Below are 25130 nucleotides of genomic sequence, written 5' to 3'. Positions count from 1 at the left end.
TTGGGGACATGACACTGGAAGGGGAATTCAGAGCATGACACATTAGCAACTGGGAGTCACAAAAATATGCAAGGACATTGGAGTAAAAGTAGCAAGATAATAAATCTCTCCTTGTTAAAGACATCGAACAGCACTGAGTAACAAGAATGTACAACCATGTTGTTTTCTCTCTCATCTTCTCTCCCAAATTCTTCCTGTCATACATAGTCCATGGACTTTGAATTACACTGACCCCAAGTAGTCTATGTTCCAGAACCTTTTAATTTTTACTTACCACAAACATACATTTTATAAAACAATTACAGTTACAAAAATCTATTCCTTCGTGTAACAGATCACAGATCTCCATTGAGTATCTAGTACATGGCTATACTAGACAGAAGATATGAGCAAGACAAGAGCCTCCAACAGGGGAGGATACAGATCTGTAAACAAGGTTAGCCATGAGGCTAAACAAGTGTGAAATCCAGATAAAATCAGAAGGCAGTTCTGTTGTCCCTCCTTGTATCCCTAAATCTAATTTCTGGGCTCTTGTGCCCCCAGCCCCAGAAATTCAATTAGGACCCACACACATTCCCTCCACTCTTCCCCACCACCCAGGCCTCTCTGGTCATTGTCAAGAAATTTTAAAAGTTATTTGGAAATACAATAGTGGTTACCAGGCATAGGGGTTGGGGTAGAGAGCAGGGAATCATTGCCTAATGGGTACATAGTTTCCATTTCTCAAGATGCAAAACTTTGGGCTTCTATTGCAAAACAACGTGAGTGTATTTAACACTACTGAACTTTACATTTAAAAATGGTTAGGGTGGTAAATTTTATGTTACATGATTTTCACTAAAAAAAAAAAATAAAGTTTTCTGGCTATTTCATGTGGTACAATGCAGTTTCAATTCAGTAAACTTAAAATTGTCATCCCTAAGTAATATACAAGATTTCAATATTGTGTCAGATTTAGACTTCTCCCTCTAGGACTAGGGCCTGTTGCAGTTGAGGATCTACTGTTGGGGAAGAAGAGTGTGGGGGTTTCTCTCTCCATTCCCTTAGTTCTTCTCCATCTTGCTAACAAAGTTTCTGACTTCTTCCAAAGTTAGGGTTGGGGCAGAGATGGTTATTTGGGGATATGAACCTATTAAACAATAATTCTCTTCTGTTCCTCACCCCACCACCTATCCTTGGTAACCACCATCCTACCCCCAAATAGGATGACCAACTGTCTACTTTCCTGGCACTTTCTAGCATAGAAAGTTCCATATCCCAGAACACCCATCAGTCCCAGGTTTATTGGGCTAATAGATCAGCCCAGATGAGGCAATGGGAGTGTAGTTATTATTTTACTAATTTTTTTTCAGTATTGGAGACTGAACCTGGGGCCTCAAGCATGCTAGGTAAGCACCGTACCACTAAGGCACATCCCCAACGCCACTTCACTGATTTGTTGTGGGCTCTAGCATTGTCACCTCTGCATGTGGCAGGTAGTAAAGCTGACTACCCATCTCTTAGGTACGTCTGTGGGTTCTTTAGAAATATTCCCGTCAATTGCCAGGGAAGCCTCACCTGCAGTTCACCTGAGTGAGCAAATGAATATCTATTCCAGCTGGTGACTTGCCACTCCATCCACAGCCCTGAGGTCTCTGGTAAGCCACTTCCAGCTCCCTAAGGCTAAGTTCCCCTTTCCCCTGTAGGTGGCTTTCTTGGGCAGGACATACATGAAACCACCTGGCTGTGTTGCTGAGATTTATTTATGGTCCATGAGAAGCACTCACATATCCTTGAAAAGTCCACTGTCACAAACAGAGAAGCTAGCCAGCCAGATATCACTATTTAGATGTCTGATCACCAGTGCTCTCTCTCCTTTACCTGCTATCTCCTCCTCAACCTTCAAGACTCTGCTTAAGTTTCTCTTTCTCCAGGAAATCCCCAGCTGTCCCTGTCCCTCCTTATATGCTCATATAACACTGTTCACCTAGCATAGTATTTATCACATGACTTTTTAGTTACTTGCTTCCATGTCTGTCCAAGGCTAGCTGCATCTGTCTTGTTCATTGTATTTCTTGCTCTGGGTACATCACCTAACAGAGTAATTACTCGATCAATATTTTCTGGACAAATGAATGGAAAATAAATGTACACATCAAGAGAAAATTAAGTTGGACAGAAACAAAGCAGCTTATTCATATGAGAGAAGTTTGTGCCTGCTTTTTAGCACATATGCTGATTTAAAAATTTTAGAACTATTGTTGCTATTTCTTATTATGCTGCTGGGCTTCAGTGGGAGGCAAGGGCAAGTCTCTGTGTAAGCAAAGACTGCTTTCCTGAGAGGTCCTGTTGGTCCTGAGAAGTGATGGTGCACATTTTCCCCCTCTCTTCAAAGCTGAATTAAAATGAACTAGCATTGCAAATCTTTTGACAGAAAAAGTACACGCTGTTCACCAGCCTTGAGTAATAGCAGGAAATAAAAGATGGCCACCATGTGAAGACTGTGACACAAGGATGTCAGGCAAGATTCCCCCCATATGTAGGGACACATCATAGTTATTATTATCATTAATTCATAATTAACATTTTTAGACCATTTAGCATATGCTAGCTCCCACACTAAGTACTTTGCATGCATGGACTTTAGGTAATCCCCACAATGACCTTGTAAGGTGAAATCTAATGGGGGAATTGAAACACAGAGAGGTTAAGTTGTTTACTAATAAGCAACCTAAGTGGAAATCATGTCATGCAGATTACATACTACACTTGATCTTAGCCAAAAGGCCAAGAAGCAATGATACAGATTTCATATGAAGACTCAATTCTCACATCCATTTATACCTGGGGCTGAATGAGTTCCCAAGGAAACATAAGTCTAAGTTTTATTTTAACAAAAGCTATTTCCTTTCAGTAGGTATTGAAATAGGTTTAGTTTTAAAAGATTTAAATCTATTCTAGATTAAATCTTCAAAGCTATCGAATGTTAAATGTATTATATATTAAAATGTATATGTATTATATAGAGATACATGTGACAAAACACTGTGTTTAATGTAGTGAAACCGAAAGATAAGCAAATTTAAAAAAACACCCCAAAAATATTGCATAAAAATCAGCTCCACCAAATAGGTATTAAGTGGTTAAGGATTAATTACATTTTACAAGATAAAAAGATACAGCCTTTTCTTAAAATCTACTTGCTCTAGGTAAAGAATACTTTTTAAACATTAATGTTAATAATTTGAACATTATTTAGAACCATTGAAACTTAAATTTTAAAGGCAAACATGACATCACTCATTTATACAGCTACCAATAGATATAAGAGAATTCAATTAATTTGGTTGTGTATTTTTAACAAGGTGTCAGGAATTGTTTGAGAAATAAAGATGAATATGATTTGGCTTCTACTTTCCCAAAGATTTCAGATAGTGGTGGGCACAGAAATTACAAATAATTGCAGAATAAGACAAATTAAATCATTCAAGTCCAATGTATGATGGAAGAATGGAAATGAAAATTTTATTTTGTACACATACTTGTTAAAGCAATAAGGAATCAAAAAATTAGCTGCCTTTAATTTTTATTAAACTTATTTCTTACATTCAAGTGAACGTTTTTTTCTTTCCAATCTAATTCCCTTCATATCCTGATTCTCTTTAATTTAAAGCTATCCTAAAATAATTTTTCTTTTTAGAAACCCAGAATTTGTGCTATTACCCAGTGCCTGACCCTCATAGAAACATGACATTTTAGCTTTTATGGTTTTTTAATTTTTTTTTTATTTTTTGTAGTTGTAGATGGACAGAATGCCTTTATTTGTTTAATTTTATGTGATGCTAAGGATCAAACCCAGTCCTTCACACAGGCTAGGCAAGTGCTCTGCCACTGAGCTAGAGCACCAGCCCAGCTTCTATGTTTTAACATACAAAATACTATAAAACTTAAAATTTTGAAACATAAAATGCCTTTGAACTAAAATTTTAAAGGTATGAGATCTCTAGTCTCACAAAAGCAAAATTAGGTTTAAAATTTTCAATGAAAATTGAAAAATTGATAATTTTGTATTTCTATAAACACACCAAAAGTAATAATCTGGAAATACTATATACATATTTAGGATAATTTCACATAAGCTTTCCTAGACCCATGCTTGCCTCTTTGCAAATATTCTAATATCCAAAAGTTCATATAAATAATCTTATCTCCGTGTATATCTTGCCATGAAAATATTACTTGTAGCCAGAAATTTCAGAATGTTAAATTCTTCAGGACAAACAATTTAGTTTTTTTCAACAAAAATGCAAGGAAAGGAGAAAGAGAATTGGGAAACCTAAAAGAGATATAAACAACCATAGCAACCAAACACAATGTGTGATCCTTACTTGCATTCTAATTCAAACTAAGCAACTTAAAAAATTTCTTTTGAGCCAAATGAGGATATTGATGCTATTAAATTAAATTAATTGATGCTATTAAAGAAATATTTAGGTGTAATAGTGGCAGTATGGTTAAATTAATGAAACTTTTATCTTTTAGGGAAATATTTAAAAATATTTATGGATGAAATGATAACGATATCTAGAAATGAACTCAAAATAATCCAGTGGGAAGAGGACCATTAGATGGTAAAGATAAAACAAGGTTGGCCCAGCCATGAGGTTAATTAAAACACAATGTAATGTATTATAATACAATAAAATTATAATAAAAAATAATTTTACTAATTTTTACACCTTTGGGTATGTTTGGAATTTTCCACTTTAAAAAATGCATTTTAAAAACTAAAGAAAAAAGTGCTTGAAATATAGTACAATATATCTTATTCAACAATTATCTTGGATCACAATAGGTCACCTTAATTTTTGAAACTGTGAATCATAAATATGGCTTTGAATATAGTCACAGATATAAATAGTAAAATCACAGTATCTGAAGAAAAGGAAATTTCTTATGCTTCCTAAACCTCATTGTTTTCTCAATTTGAGAATAGAAACTGCTTCACTGGCTAAATCATAACTGTCTCCAAATATGCTTAATTACTGATTTAATAAACATTCCACCATTGTAAGTACAAATAAGAACTTAAGTTGAATTCAGCTAAACTTTGACTCTGTTAAGGTAATTGAGCAACAGGGAACTGAGGTTGAATTGAATTTCATAATAGATTCTCAAATCCTTTATCTTTTTCTACATCTACTTTTTTTCTGGGAGAACAAATTTTGGCACAAATAGTTATCATCTATATCAGTTCTTTGCAGTCAGCAGTGTATACTGAATCAACAAACTCTAAAAGCCCATTTAAGTAATTTTAGTGCTGATATGAAAAAAATCTATTAAGACTAAACTACCTTTGTAGAAATTACAAGAAGTTGACATTAGCAATTACAGTAAGATTATTATTTAAACTGTAATCAGATGTTAATATGGAAAGACATTTGTGAACATTCTCCCCAAAAGTAGTGGGGGAATAAGAACCATGATTCTCCCACACTTCCAATAAAATGTGGTAAAAGGCACAGAATCTTAAAAGATCATTTGCTTGATCTCATTGCTAGCATTGTTAGTTTTTAATGCCGTATTTTTCTCCTAGTTTCTGCTGTTTTAGATTTTACCATATATTGTTGAATCCAAGTCAAAATGAAAGGAGCAAGGGTGTCTGACACAGTCTAGGGATCAAATAGTTTCCTGAAGCATTAGCTACATTCCAGTGTATAAGCAGGTACTATTCACTTTGGATAGTCAATGTAGAAGGATTAGGGCACATGGAATGTTACCCCTGATGCAGATGTCACCTGCTGGGGCCTGCTGGCCACAGATAGGCACCTTGGATCACAGCCCTCTGCCAACCTGGAAGATCCCAGCCCCTGAGGATCCCCAGACATTCTCTTTCCTTCTGCTCAGAGGCCCCCATCTCCACTCCCACTCCAGCGACCCAGACCTAGTGAACTAAATGCTCCTCCTTCCTCCAGTTCAGCAACTCCCAAACCTATCGCCTCTTGGTCCCTCATCCCAGGACTGTGCTATCTAACTCCTTGGGCACTTTTCAGTCTTCCAGATGCGCAAAGTGGCCCTCAGAGCCAAGATTTGGAGAGGATTGGATAGGTGACAGGGGAAGGATTTGCAATATGACCTTCCCTGGACTTGGAGGGGTGCCTGGGTGAACTAAGTGAGGACTTAGGGACTAGCTGAAGAGAGGCAACGAAAATCACATCAGCAAGGAAAAACTCACAGGACACTCTTCTGATTCCTCCCAGTTCTGTTGATTGCTTTAGTTTTTCATGGGCGGGGATGTGACCTAGTGAACTCCAGTCCTTGACCTTCCCACTGCTCCAGGGAGGCTCTTTCCTCTGAAGACTCAGAAGAGAGCCCAGGTGCCAAGCTTAGGGAACTGACAGAATGCAAGTCCTTTAGCGCCTCGGATCTACAAGAGAGAAATGCTCTTTCTGGTATGAGGGGACAGTGACTAGAGGCTAGGAGAAAGATTGTGGCACCCGGGGCCTTCGTGGGTCTTTGGCTTTTGGGACCTGCAGAAGGCTCAGACTGGAGCTGGTCGTGGGTGTGGGTAGATTTAGTGACTACGAAAGCAGACAGGTCCCAGTGCTGAGGGTCCTTTGGCGACTTAAGTTCTCTGAGTTTGTCAGTCTGCAAAATGCGGGGTAGGAAGGAAATCTAGGGTCTTCCTCATCGAGTATTGGAAAGGTTAAAGGAAACCCAGAGCCTGCTTGACAAGAAGCAGAGGAATGACAACCACTAATAATAATCGTGCTCTTATATACTAAAGGATAGGACAGGGGGATGAGTCCCTTTCCCCAAGTTTACCTCCTGCCCTCTCCCAGCCGTTGCACCGCTCAATCCCTGGCTCTTTGCTCTGGCCCTTGGGCTACTCTCCAGAGCAGCTCCAAGTGGAGTGCATTCCGAGTGCATCCCAACAGCCTGTTCTCAATAAGTCGGGTCCAAGGGTCTTCTTTGACCCTCCACTCTTAGCAAAACTCGAAAGCGACGAGGTTTTTACCCTCAAACAACACGTCACCCTTGAAAACCTCAAGAACCGGGCCGAGCATCCAGAACTGTGACCTAGAGCTGTGCGCGGTCTGGAAGGAGGTTGGCAGAGGCCTGGTCACCAACCGAGCGCGACATCCCCTCTGCACATTTTTCCCCACCGACCGGCCGCCGGCGCCCAGGGGACTGCAGCACCTCCATTAGGGCCGGCCAGCGGTAAGGACTCTGCAAGCCTTCGGAGTTCTTGAACCCGCAGCACCAGGCGACCATCCACTTTGCCAGCCGGCGGCCCTCTTGGTGCTGTCGCAGCGCTCCCGGCTCTGGGATTGCGTTTGTTAACTGAATACAGGGACAAAGGGAAATTGAACTATGAGCGGGTGAGAACAGGAATGAAATAGGTCCCGTCGACGCTTGGTTTGTTTCCAAATTCTCAGATTCCGAGACCTGCCAGATTTGCCAAAAGGGGTCTATTTTTCGGACACCAGTGGTGCTGTGCGGGTGAAAACTGCTTATGCAAAGGGGAGAGAAATTGGAAACTACCAAGCGTGGGGCCTGGGAACTTTCCCAACTTTCCCACGAGTGGGAATCGCAGGTAGGGCGCGTCAAAGATCCAAATAATGGAATGTATATGCGAAGCCAACGTTTAAAAATCAGCCAGTTAGTTAAATGACTGTAAGAGTGTGTGCCATTTTCCTTCCCTCCTGAAATGAGAAATTCACAACTATGTCTGGGGAATGAATAGGGGAACATTCACAGAATGACTTTCTTCAAAGACGCCTGGAATATAATTCTCAGGAAACATGAACTCTGCTCAGAAAGGGTTCAAAACGACTTATCTCTAGAAATTTGCTTCTCACCCCCCGCCCCCCGCAGTATTTCTTGATGATCATTCTTGCCTTTCTCGGTTCCCCCACTTGGTCACCTGAAGCCCAGCAATGGCTGCAAATCTTTTCAGAAGCTTTTGTTGTTTTAAGAAAAAGCTTTGGAAATCTTAGTGCTTTGATATGTGTGTATCCTTTTTCTCCTGCATGAATGTCCACTACTTTTCAATTTGACCTCAAAGCATACTCCAGCTTAAAAAAGTCAACACATTAAAAAAAAGAAAAACAAAAACAAAAGGATAATACATATCCTGGTATTCTTTTTCTTCTAGAGATTTCATTAATACCAAATCTCCCATTTTAAAAGGCAGGCTTTTTCAAACTCAAATATTCAAAATGTTTTAAAAAATTAAACATTGGTTGTTTCTTATATTCATAAATGAATACGAATCCTAAAAACAAGTTGTTTAATTGCAGGGAAAGAATATAAGTTTTAAATGATGTTCCATTTACAAACCAAATAATGAGACATTGGTAGAATATAAACGATGTAGTGTTGGGATTTAGAATTTTATTTAATTTGTAGAGCAAGGCTTCATTTTAACACTTTCCCATGGAATATGGCACATCAAATAAACATAAGAAATAAATGTTCTGAAATTGAAATTCCTTTGTATTAGATACGTATTTCAGGAGGACACAGAGAGCATACGCATTCTGCACTATTCTGGGGCATACTTGCAGTTCCTAGGGAACAAAGAATGAGGAAACTCTGCATTGGAGATTCTGCTTTCTTTGTTTTTCTTTTAATACCAAAGCGAAAATATCCCATTCTTGTTCACAGTTCATCAGGAAAAGTGCAAATCGGAAAAACTGTGGAAGCCTCGGGAGGTGATGGAGCCGGACAGTGGATGGTACCGCTCTGACACCTGACTCCAGGTGCGCCCAGCGGGGTTGGCCAGGAGGCAGGGTGTCCTTACTAATCAAAAGGCTGGTGAAGTCCCCTCTCCACCAGAAGAGGCGGCCAGCGAAGTCGGTCTAGAGCCCTCTGCTACCGGCTGGTACCTTAGTAGCGCCGCGACGGCAGACAGGTGCCGGCCCAACAGCGTTCCTTTGCTGGTAGCACAGCTGCTGACACAGTGCTGCTGCTGCTGCTGCTGTAAAATTGTCCGAGCGGCGGACACGTTCAGCAACGGGCCCTGGGGGTGCAACAGGCACGACGGGTGCTGGAGCAGGTGGCAGTAGCCCCATGGAGTCGGGGGCAGACTCTGCGTGGCCCTTCTTCCCTCAGCGCTGACTCCTTGCATAATACTCTCAATGCTGAAGGAGGTGTGCCCGCCTCTAGGCCTCGACACCGGGCCCTTGCCCTCCTCCCAAGGCTGTGAGCCCAGCGAGGGCTGCAGCGACTGGAGAGTGCTGGGAATTGCCAAGTCCGCGCGTTCCGCACTCCTGGGCGCTTCAGCCGGGGCTGAGAGCAGCAGGTAGCGTAGTGGATGTGGGTGCAGCAGGGCACACTGGCGGCTCCCGGGTGTGGTGGTGGGATAGGCCCCCGGGACAGGCTGCGTCGGGACCGGGGACCCAAGCAGGAGGCCTGGGTGGGGGCCGTGCAGGTTGGCGGGCGCGGCAGGCAGTGGGAAAGGGTGGTACAAGTGACCGCCTTGGGACGGGTGGTGGCGCTTGAAACGCTTCCTTCGTCGAAGGAAGCTGCCATTGTCAAACATGTCCTGGGAGGCGGGATCCAGGCTCCAATAGTTGCCCTTGCCGGGATGGCCCGGCTCGCGGGGGATCTTGACGAAGCAGTCGTTGAGCGAGAGGTTGTGACGAATGCTGTTTTGCCAGGCTGGGAACTTGCGGCGGTAGTAGGGGAAGCGGCCGCTGATGAAGGCGCAGATACCGCTGAGCGTGAGGCGCTTGTGCGGGCTCTGCAGGATGGCCATGGTGATGAGTGCGATGTACGAGTAGGGGGGCTTGGTCGGCTGCGGGGCATCCCCAGAGGCCGCCGCGGACCTCGTCTGAACCCTGAACTTGCTGACAAACTCCGGGGAGTCGCTCTGGCCATAGCCGCCCTCGGTGCGCTCTCTGGGAACTGGAATCGCAGCGGGTCGCGCCCCCTGAGGCCCGGGCTGGTGCAGCCGTTCTAGGTGTTTCGGGCTCCCCTCCACCTCCTGGTATTCCTCTTCCTCCTCGTCTTCATCTTCCTCCTCTCCCAGGACATCAATTTCACCGTCTTCTCCATCCGACCTTCGGAAGCTGGGCTGCGGTGTGAAGCGACTGCGCTTGGCTCTTGGTAAGCTCATGGAAGGGCAGTTATTGCAGACGCAGGGAAGGTGACGGTGACTCACCTGGCTTGGAGTGTGTTGCCTAAGATGAGTGTTTCAAGAAGCAGAAACGCTAGTACCTTTTTAGTCTTCGATTGTGTTTGTTTCTTCTCCTTTCCAACACCATTCGGCAAAGATGCACTTTGCCTTTTATTAAAGCTTCTTTGAGACCCTGAGTGCCGGATCCCCCTCCCGCCGTTTATAACCTTCTTTCCCTACCTCAGAGCGGTGCCACTTCCCCTGACGCAGTCCAATAAGGAGGGTCAGCAGCGCAAACATTACTCAAGGGAGGAGCCCCTCAGCCCCCTCCTCCTTACAGCCACCCGCCATATGTTTGGCTTTTCGAGTTTAACCAGCCCACTAGCCCTGGCATTGCCTGGGTTCTGTGAACATGCTTTAAAACTGTGTAAATAAAACTGAAGAAAATATGGTCTTCAGCGACTACCTTGACGTTCGGACCTTTCTGCAAACAGAATTTGGCAGTGAGGTAGAGCACTGAAATGTATATGGTGTTGAATTATCAGTAAAAGGATTTATTTGAGGAGGGGGATATTTCTTAGATGGTTAATCACCCACTTTCATTGGTGGATTTTGTCATCATCCAGAATGGTGGCCTGAATTATTTTTAAATATTCAGCCCAAGGAGTCTATTGTCCTTCCTACCTTCCATACAAGTTTCCCATATGCTCTCCCTGACAAAAAATTTTAAAAAGACTCAAATATCAGAGCACTAAATTGTGGCAATTCAGGGTGAAGTGAAGGCAGGATGACTAAATAGAGGATTCCCCTGCCTCCTCACAGCAGTAATTCTCCAACTTCTTTGAACATTTGGCTATAGTAAGAAATGTATTTGATACCATTATCTTGCACGAACAAATAAGCATGCCTAGAATGTGTTTCACAAAAAAGAAACCTTACAATACAGTGATTCCTGATATTTTCTTCTTTTTCTTAATGGTTATGATCAATTTAATTGATTCACATTAAATTGGCCCCCAAAGGGAATCTCTACCCATAAATGTCATTCTTTTTCTCTCCTTCTTCTGATCCTTCTACCTTTTTTAGACACACAAAGCATTTATTGTAATAACAGGAGTGGAATGACAACAGCTATTTAACTGACTCACCTAGAATCCTTGGAATTAACAAGACTTTTAGATTGGCTTCATTTTACTATACAAATAGGGTTCTTACGATAAAATATTAAGCCACAATACATAAATAATTTAAAACCCACCTACTTGGGGGACACGGTGAGGTGGCATCTCATAGAATCACATAATCACATTAGTGTTTATAAAATGACAGTGAATTTTCAGAGAGAAATCAGAAGATAACTATAAGGGCAAAATATAATCAAAAAGTAGCTTCATACCTTCAGGATTAAAAGTAGAGTAGCTAGTACTTTTCAGACAGAATTTGAAGAACATCTTCCTTACTGTTAAGCCTTACTCTGTATTGCTGAAGTTTTAACCCTTCTAAGGCTTTTTAGTTAGATGCAACTTAAAGGAGAACAAATAACAGAAGGGTTGTGCCTAAGAGACTTGTGTCTGAATCCCAAATTTACCAATGACTATTTGTGTGATCTAAGCTTTTGGAGGGCCAGCACAGATGTCTCATTCAACCTGATTCTCCCCTCAAGCCTCTGGTAAGAGGTATATTTTTCCCCACTAGCAAAAGAATCAGATGACCTGGGAAAGGGAGTATTGTTAGTTTTCCTAAAGTCAACTTCTATGGGGATTTGGGTTATTTACAAATAAAAGGATGTTAAATATGTGCTCAAAAACGCACATTAATGAGTGTGTGTCAGAGAGGAACTGGAGACAACTGAAGAGCTCCCTGTAGCCAAAGCTGGGACAATTTAAGCAACAAAATAAAATAGTACTGGATTATAAAAGAAAGTACAAAATAAATGTATCCATATTGATAAAAACCAATGACTGTGTAAATTAATAAATGGGGGAAAGAGAAAGCTCCCTTGCAGAAGAATCCCAAATAAATTACGTAGATATTCTGCCCATAAGGAGGTGGAATATAATTCTCCACTACTTGTGATTTATTCCAGGGTACTATATGGAAGGGGGGGGAGAGTAAGTAACCCTTTCCAGTGGAGAAACTTGACAAATACAACTTCAACAAACTGATCAAAACCAACATCAATTGCCTAGATCATGTTGATAGTACATACCTATGAGATGACATGATGAAAATGGCACTCTGATCTTTGTTCTCTAAATCTTAGTCTAACCATAAGAAAAAACATCAATAGAATGTTTTTAGAGAGCATCTTGTATACCTGACCAATATTCTAATAGAAGAGCGTCTTGTGTACCTGACCAATATTCCTCAAAACTGTCAAGATAATTAAAACAAGGGAAGTTTAAGAAATTGTCACAGTCAAGAGTTATATAACTACTAAATGTAATGTACTATCCTGCATGGGATTCTCAATCAGAAAAAATGTAAAAAAACAGGGAAACAAAAAATGTGAACTTTAGCTAATGATAATAAATCAATATTAATTCACTAATTGTACAAAGCTACCATACCATTGAAAGTTGTTAATAGTATGTGCATAGGGGTAAACTACTACCTGCTCAATCTACTGTAAATCTAAAACATTCCTTTAATAATACATTCTTTTAAAAAATTAAACATGGAGAATAAAAGGATCTAAGAGACAAAAAACAGAAACTTAAATGACCATCAGCTGATGAGTTGATAAACTAAACATGACATATCCATACAATGGATATTATTCAGTAACAAAAAGGAATGAAGTACTGACACATATCACAACATGGATGAACCCTGAAAACATGATTCATGAAAGGAAGTTAAATAGGCAAATCTAAAAAACAAAAAGATTTGTGTTGGCTGGGGGAGGGGACAATGGAAAGTAACTGCTAAAGGCTGTAGAGTTTCTTTTAGGGGTAATGAAAATGTTCTGGAATTAGATAGTGGTAATATCTAACTGTAGGTATACTAAAAAACATGAAATTTATACTTTAAATGTATCAATTTTATGGCATATCAATTATATGTGAATAAAGTCATCCCCCAAATCAAATGTTAAAACAAAAGAGCTATAGCAATGAAAACTAAGTTGTATATGTTGGGAAAACTTAATAATGGTACATCACTCTAAACAAGAAAAAGGAATTCCTAATGTCCCACTCCATCAATTCCATAGTGTTGCCTTAAGAATCAAGTTTTAGCTGGGCATGGTGGTACACACCTGTAATCCCAGCTACTCAGGAGGCTGAGGCAAGAGGACTACCAATAGTTTGAGGCCAGCCTGGAAAACTTCCTAAGCCCCTATATCAAAATAAGAATGAAAGAGGGTTGGGGATTTCGCTCAGTATAGAGCATCTCTGGGATGTATCCCCAGTACCATTAAAAACAAACAAAAGAATCAAGTTTTATTTTGTAGCTTCTACAACATTTAACATAGTGCCTTACTGGGCACTCAAGTGTTTGGTGATCACTTCTTTGTTTTAATTTTGTTTTGCCAGAACAACATTCTAGTTTGAAAACCAAACCTTTCTAATCTAATCTTCAAGAAGAATGATGATGTTTATTTTTTCTCCATTCCACTCTATAAAAATTTAAGGTAATTTGGTCATCAACAGAGTTAAAAGGTAAAATTGATTCTACTATTAAGACTCATTCTGATAAAATAATTCTAATATCTTTTTTTCTCATTCAAATAGGGTGAGTTGTCAGATAGTCAAAAGCAGAATTCAATTCTTTCTATATCACCCCCACCAATTGTAAGGCATTTCTGGAAGTGAGAAAAATCTTCTTAAAGCAATCTAAAAATATAGTTTTCCCACCTACCAGTAATCTAAGGGAAACAATCAATTAGCAACCAAACCCATAATGTTCTAAAGTAGTGAAAATCATTAGGGTAAAAAGAAAAATCATTAGCTTTTGCTTTACTTTGTTGATAACTGCTTTTAACATTCACAATCTAGGAATTAAAAACTCTAAAAGATATTTTTGATTTTCCTAATTTCTACTCACAAGTCTATAAAATGACTAAATTTCTCTTTAATTTTAGAATATTATTTATTTATGCATTTGGTGCTGGGGAGTAAACCCAGGGATTTGGCCAGGTTAAGCATGTGCTCTACCACTGAGCTACAACCCCATGCCAAAGGAAACTTTTTTTGTATGGTGCTGGGCATCCAATCCAGGGCCATGCTCATGCTAGGCATTCTACCACTGAGCTACATCCACATCCCCCAAGACAACTTTTTAAAAATAAAAATACTATAATTTGAATAGAAGCAAACCCCCCAAAATTAAAAACAATACAACTCTGGGTAGCAAGAAGGGAAGGTGATAAAAAGCCACCCCCACCCCCACCCCACAAGTCTGCTTAGGAGTCTAACAAAATGAAATGAGCTATCTTTCTAACTCACACACCATTTGGTAGTCATTAGGACAGAGAAAACTTTGAAAGTTTTTACCAAGTTGACCTCTTAATCACTGGGTCCACCCCTCACAACTTATGCTGATACCTCCCTACATCTCTCATAAACTCAGTACAATTTTCTTGCCTCTTTAACTGGAAAAGGCCTCCCAAGGAAACATTTGTTTTAAGGTGTGCAGAAGCCTGAATTGTATATGCAAAAAAGTCTTGTAGAAAAGGGAATTCACATTTGTTGAGAATCTATTCAGGGTGTTTTAAATTTGAATCCCTGGAACAATCCAAAGAAAAGTTGCCTTGTTACTTCCATTTTATGAAATGAGGCTCAGCAAGTATTGTAATTTATCCTGTATCTCACAGGGATCTATAAAATTTCAGATGAACCACATCTAAACTGTGATGATAATGATCATCATCATATTACCCTGCAGATCTTCTATAGCATAAAGAAAGGTCCACATTAATATTATTATCAATTCCCAAACCTCTACAGAATATCTTTAGCAAGTTTCCAGTGTCCTGAAGGTATAGGCTAAATTATGGCTCTGATAATTGGAAAATACTTTATTTTAGGAAAAATAATGTAGAATATACCCTCAACTCAAGGAAGGAATAAATGTAACATACAATACAGTATAAAATCCAAAAGAATCCATGAGATGCCAGTCCATTCTGATAGACAAGTTAAAATGTGTTTCAGAAAATGTGTACTGCCTTACACTCTGAACAAAGGCAAAAGATATGATCTTTTGGAAGGCCAATTAATCAAAAGCTATTAAAAATGTTAACGTGCATATCCTAGAAGCTAGTGATTTCACACTTAAATATCTACTCTAGAAAAACATGCACACAGAGGTGTGCACAAAGATCACACTCAAAGTCACTTACCAGTGTATTAAGAATAATCCTAGCTGGGCACGGTGCCACACACCTATAATCCCAGCAGCTCAGGAGGCTGAGGCAGGAGGATTGTGAATTCAAAGCCAGGCTCAGCAACTTAGCAAGGCCCGAAGACAGGGTGAGACCCTGTCTCTAAATAAAATATAAAAAAGGGTTGGGTATATAGCTCAGTGGTTAAGCACCCCTGGGTTCAATACATTGGAATTCATAACAGAAGTAATGAAAATAATAGATGATTGAAATACATCCAGTAGGAAGGATCCTAATGTTTAACTCTGTCCTACAAGGAACAACAAACCTAGCTGCTGCTACCCCTGCTTTCCACCCCACCCCCGTCTCCACAATACATTATTATCTTGCCTACCTAAATGACTTACTCTTTTTATGTGGAGCTTCCTTCCCTACTTTGTATGAATGACTACTTTTAATTCAGTTCTCAATTTAAGGGCCAACTTCCATGACCACCCAATCTAAAGTTTATCTTTATATCAGCCTGCTTAGGGCTGCCTCCTATTTTCTCATTTATGTATATCCCTCCACAAGACTGTAAGCAATGTGAGAATTTGGCCTTTATCTATTATGTGCTGTTTCTACACCAGTACTAATACAGAGGTAAACTGGACGGTCTCTATAAACTTAAAAAAAATAAAAATAAAAAGTATGCTATAATCTAAATTTCTATGCAGCAGTTAAAGAATAAGAAAGATTTGTAAGCACTGTCATGGAAATATCCTTGAGGGTATCTATGACAAATGTCTTAAGTTCCCTGAAGAAGCAGCTTAGACTGGCTATGATCCCTGGGAATCCCACTGTTTCATTCTGGGACACAATGCATAAGTGAAAAGAAACAATGCATAAGGATGGAACATTGGTTTAGGCCTAAGAAGTGACAGAGATGAGGGAGGAGAGAGGAAAGACTCACTTTATCTGTAATGTTTGCATTCTTAAAACATACTCATATACAATACTTGTATAATGAAAAACATTTAAAGATTAATTTAGTACACTTCAAAGGAAACAGATATCCATGAGTCTTATAGATATTCAAGCATATAGATTAATATTATTTCAGAAATTTCTCCTACAACTAATGATAAAGCCCTTTTTCAGGGTCTAGAACAGATCGATTTAGACACTTATTATTTGCCAAAGAATATTATTGTGAACACATTAGTTATAAAACAAATTTAAATTGTTAGGAAGAATAAAATATTTCTATAGGCTCTGCTATGTGCCAAGAGCTGTGTTGGATGCATTATAAACCTATTTAATCCTGGAATGATTGATATTATTACCCACTTGATAAATAAGGAAACCAATCTCAGGGTAAATACTTTGCCAAAGATTACACAGCTGAGAAGCAGCACAGCTAGACTTAAATCTCAGATGTGACTTAAAAATCAGTGTTTTATTGGGTTGATTTATTGTCTATCACAAAATATTATTTTTCTTTTGTTCTTGTCTTTTTGTTCTTTGTGGTGCTAGAGTCTCACACATGCTAAGGAAGCACTCCCACTGAGCTACATACCCCCAGCCCCTCAAAATATTCTCTTACACCTGAATTAAAGTGAATGGATTCAAGAGGCAATAGGGTGGTTATAGAGAAGTTATATTTTTAAAATGTAGAACAGAATAGAAGGAAGATCAGGATCAGCAAACTTACCAGCAGACTCCAAAAGAATGTAACAGTAATAACCAAATCAAGGTAATTTAATCCATTAGCTTTCTCTCTTCAACCATGACAACCATTCAAAACACAGATGTAACTCCTTAACTTAAAATGTATGGAAAAAAATCCAAAAATTTTTGATAGTCTTTTGATAGTCTTCTATGATAGCTAACAACTATTAGTTTGTGAAAGCTCTTCATTAAATTCTACCTACGCTTTTCCAACAATCTGAGTAAGTTACGCTGACTTGGCCCTTACTAAGAATTCCTCAGTCATTATATACTTACACACTAAATAAAGATTATTAAACTGTAGTTAGAGCTGATGGTTTGTACCTCATCACTTTTTAGCTCATAATTAGAATTAAAGAAGATGAAAATAATCAAGATGAATTTAATACCAGTAGTAAAATTAGCTTAGAAATTCTAAAATTGGAATCTCCTAAATATATTACAAAATAAATAGCTGAAGTTTCATTACATGATCAGTAAGGCTTGATTATAAATAAGAGATAAGACTTAATATCTTTGACTCAAATTTCTTCCAGATTTGAAGTCGTTAGGGACAACAGAGACTTATTTTATTTCATGTAACAGAAACTAAGTGACAATAATTGTTCAGAAAAAAAATTTGTTAATAATCATATCTCTTGAGTCAGCTGAAGTTTTAAGGGAAAATGAAAATGTTCAAAGGCTTAATATTAATATAAATAATAAAGGGTAGGAATTCCACATATATCAACTTCAAATTGTGAAAAATGAATTGTGAAAGAAATTTTTGTGAAACATTTGGCTTTCCCCCATAAAAAAAAAACTTCAGAGGTTTTTTGTTTTTTTTTTTATTTTTATTGTGTGAATGTCAAATGTTTTATAGCACTGATTTACTAAAATTTATTAACCCTGTAAAATAAATACTATCTTAAAATACATTGGAATTCATAACAGAAGTAATGAAAATAGTAGATGATTGAAATGCATCCAGTAGGAACTTATTCTCATTTTTACCATCTGGTCCTTTTGATAAAAAATGCTTCTAGTGTTATGGACATACTTGATCTTCTTCGAACTGTGTTGTCCACTGCTTTTCTGTTTCTGTCACTGTAGCAATAAATAGTTGTTTAAGAATATTCTTATCTAAATTCCTGCCTGCAAATAAAAAAAATATAGCATAATTATATTTTGCTTATTAAAGTAACATAGTTCACCCATCAATTTCAGATTGTTAAATGCTTAATGATCTTCAGAAATCTATAAAAACAACATAGTTAAGTGATTCCTTCTTTGATTTTCTAATTAAGCCTCAGAACCAAATTGGTACTTAAGAGTAACCACTTTTCTAAAATTATTTTAAGAGTAAAAGGCCTAATGAGTATTTGTGAATGTTATTACATGATTAAGACAAATATACTAACTACAAGCTTATTTTAATTAAAATAAAGCACATAATATCCTACTTATAAAGCACATAATATCCTTTTCAAAACTTTTTTAAAATTTTGCTTTAGAAATTTTATCCTTTGCCACTTACCAATAAAGACTAATCGATTGGTTCTCTCAGTGTCATCTTCCCAGCTCACTGGAGTCTCTTCCAGGTCATAGAGTTCATGGACACCTTGGACAATCACTTGTTGTGGTTTGTCTTTGATCGACACCAACCCCTGCTTCACAGAGAGTGATCAATCAGACTCAGCTCAAAGTTAAAAGCAGAAATGATGCATTTCTGCTTTTAATGAATGGCTTTTTATGAATGGCTTAATTTCTGCCATTTTTTTTCAAAAAATTCATAAATCTGGGGAAATTATTTTACTCCAATTATTGTGCACTGAAAATAGTTTCCTAAAAGATAAATATTCTTTTTTTTAAGAGACAGAGAATTTTTTAATATTTATTTTTTAGTTTTTGGCGGACACAACATCTTTTTATTTTATTTTTATGTGGTGCTAAGGATCGAACCCAGCGCCCTGCACATGCCAGGCGAGCACGCTACAGCTTGAGCCACCTCCCCAGCCCCAATAAATATTTTTTTTAAAAGGACTTATGTACATTGATTTTTAAAAAACAATCCTTTTTTCTAATAATAGAATTAACACATATAGTATTCTTTTCTTTGCATTATTTTTGGTGATACTGTGGATTGAACCCAGGGACACACTACCACTAAACTACATTTTTCAGCCCTTTTTGTTTTTTTATTTGGAGACAGGTTCTCACTAAGTTGTCTAAAACATATTTTTTTTCCAGTACTGGGGACTGAACCGAGGGCCTGGTGCATGCTAGGCAAGCATGCTAACATTGTGCTACATCGCCAGCCTAAAAAAGTCTTTCAGTGTTATTGATCACAACCTAAAACTGAAACAACAAAATGATAAAATGTAATATATCATATACTATTAATTATTCTGCTTTTAAGCAGAATTAGTGAGAAAATTTGAGAAGTTAAAGGATTTTGAGTGATTAATTAAATTATCTGTTCTAGAAATGGTTTGCAATAAATGGAGTAGAACTATTACGTTTATCTAAAGTTCACTTTGTATTGATTTACAGAAATGGGAAAGAAATTATCTGATACACTAGCTGCTATAGGGATGAAATTAATTTCTCTGAAATGTCTGTGACATATATTTTCACATATATATTTTTTAAATAGGAGACAAACTGCTCACTCATTCCTACTATACAATTTTTGTGGGTTTTTGGCATACTTGTTTATTTGGAGGATATTTCTTTCAGGTTGTTTTTTTTTTTTTTTCCTATGTTCAGTTGTGTGATCTGCTTTTTAAATTTGAACTTTTGGAATAAGAGACGCCTTGGGAAAAATTATGCAAGCATCAATTTTCTATTATTTATATAAAGATTGTGAAACATCAGCTGTTACTAGAGTTAATATTTTAAACATGGTGATGATTGTATGACTAATTCTTTTTAACAGGAAAGACTGTTTTGCTCCAGAATCACTTGGTGTTGTGATAGGAGGAGGGCCAAAGGCAGAGCCAAAGGAAGACAACTGCTGAGAAGCTGTCACACATTTTAAGGGCAAAATTGAAATTGAAATAGTACAAGATAAGATAATGAACTCTACATAGGTCATGGTGCAAGCGTTAGTGTAAATACCCAAACTGTTGCCTTTCTAGATAACCACCCCATGTATAGTACCTAGGGGATAAAAGCAGTTACGGGAAGAAATGTGTTCTGCCGGTTGAATCATGGGAAGTTGCTGGTGTTACAGTCATAAAGCAGCAGCAAGCAAGATCTGGGTTACTTCCTCTGAGTGTGTGGGATGTGCAAGTAGACCAAGATTCACCTGTGTCACTGTGCAGAAAATCCTAGGCAGAGCCCCAGGAAGTTAGTTGTTAACTGGAGAGAGAATCTAGTTATGAACAGTAATAGAAACTTGATTCACACTTGTGAGATGACAAGAGTATACACTGAAATGACTGCTGATTTGTTATGCACACACCTTAGAACCACTCCATTGAGAGGAAAAAATACCTTTTGACATATATACCCAAATGTCAAGTGATATGAATGACTTTCCACAGAGAACAAGAATTCTTCTAGTCCTTAGTAACTTTGCATAGAGTATGATAAATGTTTAGTGTCTGCCAAATGAATCAAGAAGCATAAGGCTCAGCAGGGGAAGGATTTTCAACAAAATTTCTCTGTTAAATGAAGCTCTCCTGGAAAAATAAACACAGTTTTCTCTAAGTGACCAATCTCTGGTGCCAAGAGGAGGAGAATATGATGGAGTCAAGCTTACTAGCCAAAGAACTGCTCAGAACACCTGGGAGTAGAGAACAGGGACTAACATTTCAAAGCACACAGGTTGTTTTAGCAGCAATACTAAAATGAAGCTGTGCAAATAAATCATGCTTTTTGCAGTGATTTCCAAAGCTCCTTTACAGCAATGAGAAAAAATTAAAGTCTACAAAGATATTTGTACCAAAACCAGTGTTTTAATTTAAAATCAAATATAGTTATTTAACAGCCAAGAAAACAACTTTGTCCAAAAGTCTACAAGGGTAATATTGCATACTGCACCTTAAGTCGTATGACTTCCATGCAGCGATTGTCCTTGTTTCTTACATTCTTTTCCCACAGGAGATTCTGTATCAAGTGAAATATTTTAATAAGACCAAGCATTGCTAATAATAACAACTATGCAACAAACAGCTGATCAATCATTAATCAGTTAAAAACTGTATTCACCTGAATAAATATATTTAGACTGTCTTCCTTCGCGTTTCCTGGTACTTCAAATGTGATTGTAACAATACTCTGTAAATCAACAGAAATAACAATTTTATAGTAATATCAAATTTATTTTAAAATATAATCCATTTTAAGATGAAAAGTAAGGAACATATTGGGAATTTTATGTTGCCTTATAAATATGTTAATTATATTTTTCTTACTATAAGTGCTGATTTTTGGAATTAGCAACTCCTTTTATATTCTGCAGAGTTAATCAATAGTTTAGTATTTACACAAAAACCTCTCATGAAAGGACAGTCATTATTTAATTCCTGCTCTTTAGGACTCTCATGAAAGAAGGAATGTTAACATACATTGTGGACCAAGTCCTGAGCTAGGCTCTTTTGCCTGTGTCATCTTGTTTCCTCTTTCCATTTACTCTTCACAGTGATACTGGTGAGTTAAAGATAAATAGTTTCCTTTTCATAAATTGGGTAAGATGAAGCTCAGAAAAATAAACTATCCAGAGCCAAGGTACTTACTGCTCAAAAGTGAAAGTGTGACACTGATCTCATGGAAAAATAAGTACAAAGGAAAAGTTCATTTTCTCTCTAACTGAATAAGCAAGGGCTGAGTGGAAAAGAGATTGTAGAGATGAAAATGACATTTTTGGCTTAGAATGTTGATAACATTATGTACAGAATATAGACTCTTGAGATGTATATTTTCTCCTGATCTTGACAAATCTCTGTCTACAGAACCAGAAGTTTAAGATTTCCTCTAACAGATAACAAAATTCAAACTCCTTTTTGCCAATATAACCCAAAATTTCAAATTTAGTGACAAAAAATTGCATAAAGGCTAAGCATAATGATAAAAATATGAACTTCACCTTGCATAATAAGATATTCAAGCCAAACTCAAATAGCTTAAAACAGGCTTTGCATAACTTCCTAGAACTGTTTATCTGGCCCAGCATTTTTACTCATCATCAGAAAATCATATAGGAATAGTAGAAAACATGAAAATATCAAGAACTGTTTTTTAATCCAAACTTAGTGAACAGCTTAAAGTATTAAAGACTAATTTAAGCACAAAGGCAGGGACATCTAGTTTCCACTCTTGTCAGTAATAGAAAAGTAGAATGTGCTTTCTTGCTTAAACAGGAGACATACAAGTCAACTTTTTAAGAAAAAAGTTTCAAGTTGGACTTTAAAACATGAAACAATTAAAAAAGACTTAGAGGAGTCCACAGTAATCCACAGGAAATACATTCCAAGACCACTGGTATACATGCCTGAAATCGCAGATAGTACTGGGCCACAAATTTAATGCCCTTTCCATCTTAAAAAAGCATTTGTCATGTACTATGGTTATAGCTTTTGTAGTATAAGATGTGACAGTAAAACTGGCACAAATTTCTTTTTCCTTCTTCATAATTTCACCCACAGATTCATTCTTAGCACAGATCTTAGCAACTTCATCATATAATTTTTTTTTCTTTCCTTATGAGAACTTTCACCTTATTGCTAAATGGAAGCACCTTACAGCTTCTTTGTCATATCCAAATTGTCAACATCACTACTCTTGTGCTCTGGGGCCATTATTAAGTAAATAAGCACTATGATACTGTGACAGCTGATCTGACAACTAAGATACCAAGAAGTGACTAATGAGCACTCAACAGAGTGGATATGCTGGACAATGGGATGATTCACATCCCATGCAGGCCATAGCTGGATGGTGACAGATTTCATGCAATTTCATTTAATTGCATGCAATTTAAAGTTGCTGAACTGTTTATTTCTGGAAATTTCCATTAAATATTTTTGGACTGCAACTAAACATAGGTAACTGAAACTATGGAAAACAAAACAATGGATTATGATGGGGGGGAGTCTACTATACTTTTCAGATAACTAAAAGGTAGTAACAAATGTCAATCAATAAGTGAATATAGAAAACGTGGTATCTACATACAGTGGAATATTATTTGGCCTCAAAAAAGAAAAGAATTGTCATATGCAACAATATGGATGAATCTTGCAAATATTATGCTAAGTAAACTAAGCATGATTCTACTTTTATCAAGTGTCTAAAACAGTCCAAACCCATAGAAATTAGAAAATACAATAGTGGTTACCAGGTAATGGGAGGGCAAGGAAATGAGGAGCTGCTATTCAATGAGTTACAGTCATATAAAATGAATAAGTTCTAGAGGTATGTTGTATAACACTGTACATACAGGTAATTACATTGTATAATATACTTGAAATTTTGTTAAATAAGTAGATCTCAGGCAAAGTGTTTTTTTAAGCATAGTAACAAAAATACTTTAAAAAAATCTTAATAAATAGACTATGTTTTTAAACTATTGGTTTTCTATATAATTTAAAGTAATACTATTACACTTAAGCAAAATGACATTTTCTTTCCTCATTTAAAGAAATCACTACAAATACTTACATTTCCATATCAAAATATGAGCAAACCAAAATACATTGCAAAAGATTGCCAAATGAAGCACAATTTGTCAGTTTCAAAAGATAGTAATTAAGTCTTCAAAGTTTTATGATGTATTTTATTCAAGTTGGATAACTCAGCTTTTAATATTGAGATTGTCTCAATTTAGGATTCAATACAGTCTTAACTTATTATTAAAGATTTTATGATGATATTTTTCTTTTATAGGTTAGAGATATGACTAATATTTCAGGGGGTACAATTAACTCCAGTGTGAAACAAAAAAGATTTTTTAAATTAAGATGATACATAGTGGTGCTCAAGGAGGGCAATCTATATTTTGGAACTATGGTTTTCTAAATCAGTAGACTCTTCTCATATTAGAAAATTCTTAGCAAGACGAAATCCATAAATTCCCAGTGCTATCTGATGAGAGTCAAAACTCAGAATTCATAATTGCCTCTAATAATAAACTAAACATAGATTGTCACTTGGGGTTTCTGGCCTACCTTCCCACCCTTCAACCCCCAGGTCCTCCTTATGTGAGCAAATAAGGAAATCATGAGGGGGAAAAAACAGAGAACTACATTAAATATTACTCAGGGATAAAACTTCAATAACCCATGCATAGATTATTCTAGGAATTCTAACTTCAGGCTTTTTTTAGCTTATTTTTATTTTGAACCTAAAATTAAGTCTCCTTTTCCTATGTCTGGAGACATGAAAGCAGGTAAGTGAGGTAATAATTCAGAAAACTAAAACCTACAAAAGGAAATGACTCAAAAATAAGATTTAAGAATAACTTATGTTTGCTCATTTCATCTTTCTTTTTTTTTAATCCACCAGGGTATTTCTCAGTTTTTTACTCTTTTGCAAACAATCCACAGTATGTAATAAACTTATACATGTTTTCTTCATCTGGAAAACAATCCACTGATGTGCTTAAACTCAACATCTACATTTCCACACTCCAGCTGCTGTACCTTTTTGCCTGGGTATGACATTATACTATGATGTTCTGCCACTCTTCATCAAACCTCATACACACAAAAAAAAATATCCAGGTTTATCCATTTCTTTAAGCTTTCATTATGAAGGCTTCCATGGCATGTAAATTTAATAAAATGATGGGTTTTCTTTTGTTAATCCATCTTCTGTTATTATTAGGACCTCAGCCGTGAACTTAGTGATGGATAAAGAAGAGAGGGATTTCTTTCTCTATACCTCAGATACACTAACAAAATGACACTGTTCATATCTTCAAATCACATAGCCCTTTTTCTGCAATATTATATTTTGCCCTATGTTTACATACTTAAAGGAGGAAAGAGCTTCAGATTCTTCTGTAGA

General features: G+C 37.3%; 2 protein-coding genes and 1 pseudogene across 2 annotated transcripts in view; all 3 read right to left on the bottom strand.

Annotated features, from left to right (window-relative positions):
* Positions 1-2621: 2621 nt before the first annotated feature.
* Positions 2622-2778, bottom strand: LOC125617935 (annotated as a pseudogene).
* A 5627-nt stretch (positions 2779-8405) lies between these two features.
* Positions 8406-10148, bottom strand: LOC107148197 (forkhead box protein D4-like 1). Its single transcript, XM_048807012.1, has one exon. The coding sequence runs from the start codon at positions 10100-10102 to the stop codon at positions 8789-8791; it is 1314 nt and encodes a 437-aa protein (XP_048662969.1). The 5' UTR covers positions 10103-10148; the 3' UTR covers positions 8406-8788.
* Positions 10149-18085: 7937 nt separating this feature from the next.
* Positions 18086-25130, bottom strand: part of Zng1a (Zn regulated GTPase metalloprotein activator 1A) — a 41081-nt gene continuing 34036 nt past the window's right edge. The window contains exons 11-14 of the mRNA XM_048806777.1: positions 21333-21401; positions 21165-21230; positions 18655-18784; positions 18086-18272 (exon numbers count right to left, since the gene is read on the bottom strand). Of these exons, the coding sequence (XP_048662734.1) occupies positions 18166-18272; positions 18655-18784; positions 21165-21230; positions 21333-21401 (372 nt within the window). The 3' untranslated portion in view covers positions 18086-18165. The remainder of the gene's footprint in view (positions 18273-18654; positions 18785-21164; positions 21231-21332; positions 21402-25130) is intronic.

The sequence above is a fragment of the Marmota marmota genome, unplaced genomic scaffold, assembly GCF_001458135.2.
Source record: "Marmota marmota marmota unplaced genomic scaffold, marMar, whole genome shotgun sequence".
Classification (NCBI taxonomy): domain Eukaryota; kingdom Metazoa; phylum Chordata; class Mammalia; order Rodentia; family Sciuridae; genus Marmota; species Marmota marmota.
Note: the sequence above shows the minus strand (reverse complement) of the source record. Positions and strands in the feature narration are given on the sequence as shown.